Here is an 8,850-nt window from a genome sequence, read left to right as displayed (position 1 = left end):
CGACCTAGGAGCGATTTGGAGCTCCATTTTCATCATCCATGTCAAGGTAAGTGATGCCCACCTATTGCAAGTTAATTACTTGGATTATATCTAGATTTTAACATGGAAAATCATGGGAAATTAGTGAAAATTGGGGTTTTGAAGAAAAACCTAGATTTGGTATTCTTGGAATTTTACCACGATTTGGGGCACAAAATTGGGAGTAAATTATATATTTGAGTTCGTGAGCTTATGGGTATACTTTATCTTCGAAAATTTTCGGAATCCGGGCACGTGGGACCGAGGTTAATTTTGTTAAGTTTTCGAACGGGGTTAGGAATTGTTATAAATTGGATAATAATGAGTAATTGATCATATATTAATGAGTTTACATAATTATTGGCTAGTTTTGGTGCAATGTGCATCGATTTGAGTTTTCGGAAGGGCATGGAATAACGGTTATGGAACTTCGGAGCGAGGTGAGTCTCCTTTCTAACCTTGTAAGAGGGAATTGTCTCCATAGGTAAATTAATTGGATATATGCTTCTATTTGTGGGGGCTACGTACGCACGAGGTTATGAGAGTCCGTGCGTAGCTACTATTATGCTTGAGTTCGGGTAGTCTAGGACCCAAAAGCATGCTTTACTTGTAATATTTGCAATCTTGTTGACAATTTAAAATGCTTAAAATATATCAAACGTATAAATGAATTTCTAATTGACTAGACATCGTTTCTTGATTTGTAAGAAGGGAAATTGCCTTTTCTTGAATAGTTGCTCCTTGATGAATTCTTGAATGACTGCTTGAATGTGTTATCTATTGTGGAACGGGCCGAACGCCTCGGTAGGTTAAACAGATGTATCTATGGTTCGCGCAATTCGAACCTCTGGCAGTGCACAGTTTAAATATTGTTGGATCGGACCGTACGACCTCAACATGATTTGCGCATGCTTGTATTGCTTGCCTTGATATTTATTAAAGTTGATATTGTTTCTTTCCGGCTTGAGAATAAATGTATAAATGATGAAAAAGAATTTGGGAATTTCCTATAAAAGGAAGAATTGTTTACTTGCTTCATTCTATTGAATTACAATCATGTTTATAAAAATCCTCGATTTATTATATTATTGACGTATCATTATTGGACCACTAGTAAGTGTCGAAGTCGACCCCTCGTCTCTACTTCTTCGAGATTAGACGGGATACTTACGGAGTACACGTTGTTTCCGTACTCATGCTACACTTGCTGTGCATTTTTGTTGCACAGGCACATGTATTTCTAGTGGCCTACTGGGCGTAGCAGCATGGATGATACGGAGACTAGGTGAGCTGTATTTCTCGAGGCGACCCACAGCCAGTATAGTCTCTTTCAGCGTATTGTATTTACTTTCTGTCCAATTTGTATTTCGGACAGTTATTGTACTTTATTCGATTCCTTAGTAATTGCTCATGCACTTGTGACACCGGGTTCTGGGATGATTATGAGATTATTTAATATTAAGTTTGTTAAAGACATCAATATCTATTCAGTGGAATTCATTACTTATTGTCTAATATATTAAACAAACGATTTTGAAAATATTAAAACAAGAAATTACTAGTAAATTGGTGTTGGCTTGCCTGACATTGGTGTCCCGCGCCATTACGACCCATAGTGGATTTTGGGTCGTGACAGGGATAGAAATATTCAGCTAAAAAAATACTCTAACATAAACTCCAAGATATCATATCAAGTATCTACTCTAAAAAAACTAAATAAAAATAGATTAGAAAGTACTTCAGAAACTCCTTAACCTCGTTAAACTAAAATGACTGCAAGAACTGAGGTGCAACCAACTAAACATACAAACACTCTTTTATGTGGTTTAGTAAGAGTATCAATTGAACAAACAAAAAGATGTCAAGTATTATCAACTATCCAAATAATGTCTATCCAAACACGAAAATAAAGTGCCTTTTATTATCACAATGGAGGGAGTATTTGACACCTGATTCTAATGGAAATGGAGGGAGTATTGTGGATTCAGGCACAACTTTCACATACATGAATCTCGGCGTTTTCGAGCCTGTGCTTAGTGCATTTGTGAGCCAAGTTAAGGGTATTCCAAGAACTGAAAATATTGAGAAATTAACAGGTTTAAGGCCATGTTTCAATATTTCCAACCATAAAACAGTTTCTTTGCTAGAGCTCAAGTTTCATTTCAAAGGTGGTTCAGAGATGGCATTGCCATTGGCAAATTACTTTTCCATTGCAGGAAAATGCAGTGATTTGTTTAACTATGATCACAGATAGTGCTTTTCGCCCGGAGTTGTCAACCGGACCATCGATAATTCTGGAAAATTTTCAGATGCATAACTTCTTAGTGGAATTGAAATGAAAAGTTTGGATTCAAGCATCAAGTATGCAATTGAAAAGAACCTAAGGAGAAGGCAAAGGTGAAAGTGCACTATACGGTATTGCTATACCTTAGCTAATAGTACTAAGTATCCTAATACATTACACAACTGATCTACTTGTATACTAGATTAGTAGAACCCAACCCAATCAAGTATTAAAGGTAAGATTTTGCAATCTCGTGGTTTCCCCCAACAAGGACGAGACTTTTTGACCTCAACATAAAACCTTACATTTACCAATCTGTCAAAGCTCCAAAGTGAAAAACACTAGATAGAACAAAAATTTGTTCCCACTGAAAATCGAGATTCTACAACAGATAAAACTGAATAATGAATTTAGAAGTTATACATGTCAAAATTTTTAAGCCATTCAACATAAAAGCATGAAGAGATATCGCCATTAGTATACCAGTTAACAGAGAAAGGATCCAGGATTCATCACACCATTCATATAATTTAGTCAAATACATCTCTAAGAAACTCGAGAACATTTTGATGTTATATCATACAATCAGTTGATAACTAATATCTAGGAAATGTAATATGATCTCTATTTTGTTTGTCTATCTGAGAAAACCTTGACCAGTCTTAAACATACAAACACTTTTTTTCAGTCTTAAACCTTGACAACTAAACATTTACCATGCATGCTGGCCAAATATTTAGATCAAATCATGAGGAAAAAAACTCCAGTTTTTAAGCTCATGTAGATAATAATGATAATAATAGTTCAGATCCATTTTTGGATTTGTTTTTATGTGAAGGCAAACCTTGTGAGAATTTACAAAATTATATATGGTGAAATGAAGTCTTTTTTTGAGTGCAAGGTCTAGAAAAGTGTTATAGGGTTGGAGAGAATTTGCTTGAAAGTGGAGTATGTAACTGCATATTTTATGTTATTCTTCTACTAATTGAAACCAAGTTTTCCTTTTCCTTTTCCTTTTTCCTTGTTTCCTTTTCTAGGGGTCTTCTCTTCAGTTGGAAAGTTTAAACTAGGAAGTTAATGGAACGAAAATATGAACTGAGATCCAGTTTATTCCAAAACCTAAGTATGAATTACTGATTTTATTCACTTTACTTTGACTAAAAAACAAGTTTTTCTATTTTCAGCAGATGCATATATAGGACTTGATCCCTATAACAATAAGTAGGGCTCCAACTAAATACTTCACTGTTTAACAAGTTAGTTACTCGTACAAAGATATCATTGAATTTGCTTACTAATTGGTTAACGTTTCCTTTTAATTCTTCAATTTATTGCTCCTCTTTTAATTTCCCTTCGATTCATACTTTGGGCTGATCATAAATAAATAATGTGTACTCTAATCTTCGATGCCATTAAATTCGTTTCCTAAATATAAAACAGTAAAGATCATTCGGTGTGGGGTTTTCCAGATATTGTGATATATATTTTTTCCAGAGTTTAAGTGAAATATATCAAATAATTACTTAGGATGAAAGATGGTTATTGAAGTACATGCATTCATGAATTAACAAAATTCTTTCCAGTGCTCTTGTTCCTTCTAAGATGTATCTACTTATGTCAGGCGCGATAAGAAATTTACTTTTACATGAATTAGGTGGAGTTTACTTACCATGATGTCATCCATAGGACTTGCAGGACTTGCCTCATCTGAACCACTTAAATTTGTAATAATATTGAAAAGTGCAGCAGGAAGTCGAGTCCTGCTAAACTGTCACGAACCGGATTTCTCACCCTCGGGAGTCGTGATGGCGCCTACTCGTGTAAGCTAGGCAAGCCAACTATTAAAGTTCTACACATTAACAATCAACCCAAACAATTATAAACAGTAACTATAGCTAAACAAATGAAAAGCACGGAAGAGTTAAAATAAATCCAAAAACTCCAATACATGTCTACCCACGAATCTGGTGTCACAAATTCACGAACGACTAAGATTTGTACTATAAATATAAGTCTGGAAAGAAAAGTACAATTGTTCTCGGAATGATAAGAGACAGTAGAAAAACTAAACAGGGAAGGGGGACTTCAGTCCAGGGAGACCAAGGTAGATCTGCTGGCGTCCACAGAGCCTAAAGTCCCCCTTCCCTGTTTAGTTTTTCTACTGTCTCTTATCATTCCGAGAACAATTGTACTTTTCTTTCCAGACTTATATTTTTAGTACAAATCCTAGTCGTTCGTGAATTCGTGACACCAGATTCGTGGGTAAACATGTATTGGAGTATTTGGATTTATTTTAACTCTTCCGCGCTTTTCATTTGTTTAGCTATAGTTACTGTTTATAATTGTTTGGGTTGTTAATATGTAGAACCTTAATAGTTGGCTTGCCTAGCTTACACGAGTAGGCGCCATCACGACTCCCGAGGGTGGGAAATCCGGGTCGTGACAAGTGACTGAAACCTGTATCAATTTTCCTAAGTCCAAATTCACTCCGTAGCCTATCCAAAACTCACCCGAGCCCTCGGGGCTCCAAACCAAACATGCACGCAAGTCTAAAAACATCATACGGACTTGCTCGTCTGATCAAATCATCAAAATAACATCAACAACTACGAATTTAACCTCAAATTCATGAAATTCTTCAAGAACATTGAAATTTCCATTTTCTCAATTAAAGGTCCGATTTGTACCAAATCAACTCCGATTCTTACCAAATTTCACAAATTCGACTTATTTATTATTTTAAACATGTGCCAAGCTCCGGAACTAACATACGGGCCCGATACCATCAAGAAAATGCATCATTTCATTTCAAAAAGCCTTTATATTTTTCCGCAAATAATTTTCTTTAAAAATTCTTTTCTCGGGCTTGGGACCTCGGAATTTGATTCCGGGCATACACACAAGTCCCATATTTTACTACGGACCCTACGGGACCGTCGGATCACGGGTCCGGATCCGTTTGCCAAGAATGTTGACCAAAGTCAACTTTAATTAATTTAAAAGGCCAAGATCATTATTTTTCTAAAATTCCTCATAAAAGCTTTCTGGAAACGCGCCCGGACTGCGCACGAAAATCGAGGTGAGACAAAAAGAGGTTTTTAAGGTCTCGGAACACATTTTCGACTTTTAAAATAAGAGATGACCTTTAAGGTCATCACATTCTCCACCTCTAAAACAACCGTTCGTCCTCGAACGGACATGGAAAAGTACCTGAGTCGGTGAAAAGATGAGGATATCGGCTCCGCATATCGGACTCGGACTCCTAGGTTGCTGCCTCAACAAGCTGACCTCTCCACTGCACACGAACTGAAGGGAAATTCTTCGATCTCAACTGACGAACCTGCCGGTCTAGAATGGCTGTCGGCTCCTCCTCATAGGTCAAGTCCTTGTCCAACTGGACAGTGCTGAAGTCTAACACGTGGGATGGATCGTCGTGGTACTTCCGAAGCATGGACACATGAAACACTGGATGCAATGCCAATAAACTTGGTGGCAACGCAAGTCTATAAGCCACCTCTCCCACTCGATCGAGAATCTCAAAAGGACCGATGAATCTAGGGCTTAGCTTGCCCTTCTTCCCAAATCTTATCACACCCTTCATGGGCGACACCCGAAGCAACACTCGCTCTCCCACCATGAATGCCACGTCACGAACCTTACGGTCAGCATAACTCTTTTGCTTGGACTGAGCTATACGAAGCCTATCTTGAATGATCTTAACCTTGTCCAAGGCATTCTGTACCAAATCCATACCCAACAACCGAGCCTCTCCTAGCTCAAACCACCTAACTGACGATTGACACCGTCTACCATATAATGCCTCTTAGGGGGCCATCTGGATGCTCGACTGAGCTGTTGTTGTAGGCAAACTCCGCTAATGGCAAGAACTGATCCCACAAACCTCCAAAGTCAATAACACATGCTCGGAGCATATCCTCTAAAATCTGAATAGTACGCTCAAACTGTCCGTCCGTCTGAAGATGAAATGATGTGCTCAACTCGACCCGAGTACCCAACTCACGCTGAACTGCCCTCCAGAAATGCAAGGTAGACTGCGTACCTTGGTCGGAAATAATGGACACGGGCACACCATGAAGACGAATGATCTCCCGGATATAGATCTCAGCTAACCTCTCTGAAGAATAGGAGACTGCCACAGGAATGAAATGCGCTGACTTGGTCAGCCTATCAACAATAACCCATATCGCGTCGAACTTCCTCTGAGTCCGTGGGAGTCCAAAAACGAAGTCCATAGTGATACGCTCCCACTTCCACTCAGGAATCTCAATCTTCTGAAGCAAACCACCAGGTCTCTGATGCTCGTACTTTACCTGCTGACAATTCAAACACCAAGCTACATACGCAACAATATCCTTCTTCATCCTCCTCCACCAATAATGCTGCCGCAAGTCCTGGTATATCTTAGCGGCGCTCGGATGAATAGAATACCGGGAACTATGGGCCTCCTCTAGAATCAACTCACAAAGTCCATCCACATTAGGCACACAAATATGACCCTGCATCATCAAAACTCTATTATCTCCAACTGTAACCTGCCGCACTGTGTCTCTAAGGACAAGCAAATGAGGATCATCATACTGCCGATCTCGGATACACTCAAATAATGAAGAACGAGCGACTGTGCAAGCTAGCACACGACTGGGCTCAGAAACATCCAACCTCACGAACTGATTGGCTAAAGTCTAAATGTCCAATGCAAGCGGTCTCTCACCGACCGGTATATACGCAAGACTCCTATACTGGATGACTTCCTACTCAAAGCATTGGCCACCACATTGGCCTTCCCCGGATGATACAAGATGGTGATATCATAGTCTTTTAGTAGCTCCAACCACCTTCTCTCCCTCAAATTTAGCTCTTTCTGCTTGAATAAGTATTGCAAACTCTTGTGATCCGTGAACACCTCACATGACACGCCATATAAATAATGCCTCCAAATCTTTAATGCTTGAACAATGGCTGATAGCTCCAAATGAATCTTTAACTGCCGCGAAGCATATGCTATAACCTTTCCATTTTGCATCAACACCGCACCAAGTCCAATACAAGATGCGTCACAATACACTGTATATGGCCCTGAACTTGTAGGCGATACCAACACCGGCGCCGTAGTCAAAGCTGTCTTGAGCTTCTGAAAGCTCGCCTCACACTCGTCCGACCACCTGAACTGGGCACCCTTCTGAGTTAACCTGGTCATCGGGGCTGCTATAGATAAAAACCCCTCCAAAAACCGACGGTAATAACCCGCCAAACCCAAGAAACTTTGGATCTCTGTAGCTGATGTGGGTCGAGGCCAGTTCTTGACTGCCTCTATCTTTTTCGGATCCACCTGAATACCCTCTGCTGATACAACATGGCCCAAGAATGCAACTGAACTCAACCAAAACTCGCACTTTGAAAACTTAGCATACAACTGACTGTCTCTCAGATTCTGAAGAACGACTCGAAGATGCTGCTCGTGCTCCTCTCGGCTGCGGGAATAGATAAAAATATCGTCAATGAAGACAATCACGAAGGAATCCATATAAGGCCTGAACATTTAGTTCATCAAATCCATGAATGCTGCTGCGGCATTAGTCAACCCAAACGAAATCACTAAAAACTCATAATGCCCGTACCGAGTGCGGAAAGCTGTCTTAGGGACATTGGATGCCCTAATCCTCAACTGATGGTAGCCAGATCTTAAATCAATCTTCGAAAACACTTTGGCACCTTGAAGCTGGTCAAACAAATCATCAATCCTAGGCAATGGATACTTATTCTTGATGGTGACCTTGTTCAACTACCGTTAATCAATACACATTCTCATCGATCCACCCTTCTTCTTAACAAACAATACCGGCGCACCCCAGGGCGAGACACTAGGTCTAATGAAGCCCTTATCAAGCAAGTCCTACAACTGTTCTTTCAACTCCTTCAACTCTGGCGGGGCCATACGATATGGCGGAATAGAAATGGACTGAGTGCCCGAAGCCAAATCAATGCAAAAGTCGATATCCCTGTCGGGTGGCATCCCCGACAGGTCTGCAGGAAATACCTCTGGAAACTCACGAACAACAGGCACCAAATCCAGAGAAGGAACCTCAGCACTAGAATCACGCACATATGCCAAGTAAGCCAAACACCCTTTCTCGACCATACGCCGAGCCTTCATATAAGAAACGACCTTACTGGTAGAATGACCAGGAATCCCTCTCTACTCCAATACATGTCTACCCACGAATCTGGTGTCACAAATTCATGAATGACTAAGATTTTTACTACAAATATAAGTCTGGAAAGAAAAGTACAACTGTTCTCGGAATGATAAAAGACAGTAGAAAAACTAAATAGGGAAGGGGGACTTCAGTCCAGGGAGACCAAGGTAGATCTGCTGGCGTCCGCAGAGCCTAAAGTCCCTCTTCCCTGTTTAGTTTTTCTATTGTCTCTTATCATTCCGAGAACAATTGTACTTTTCTTTCCAGACTTATATTTGTAGTACAAATCTTAGTTGTCCGTGAATTTGTGACACCAGATTCGTGGGTAGA

General features: G+C 39.9%; 1 protein-coding gene across 1 annotated transcript; it reads left to right on the top strand.

Annotated features, from left to right (window-relative positions):
• Positions 1–1,876: 1,876 nt before the first annotated feature.
• On the top strand, positions 1,877–2,272 carry LOC109217958 (probable aspartyl protease At4g16563). The gene has a single exon (XM_019382261.1). It carries the CDS (start codon positions 1,877–1,879, stop codon positions 2,270–2,272), a length of 396 nt encoding a protein of 131 aa, XP_019237806.1.
• The last annotated feature ends 6,578 nt before the right edge of the window (positions 2,273–8,850 follow it).

Source organism: Nicotiana attenuata, unplaced genomic scaffold, assembly GCF_001879085.1.
Source record: "Nicotiana attenuata strain UT unplaced genomic scaffold, NIATTr2, whole genome shotgun sequence".
In the NCBI taxonomy this organism is placed as follows: domain Eukaryota; kingdom Viridiplantae; phylum Streptophyta; class Magnoliopsida; order Solanales; family Solanaceae; genus Nicotiana; species Nicotiana attenuata.
This window is presented reverse-complemented; position numbering and strand designations above follow the sequence as displayed.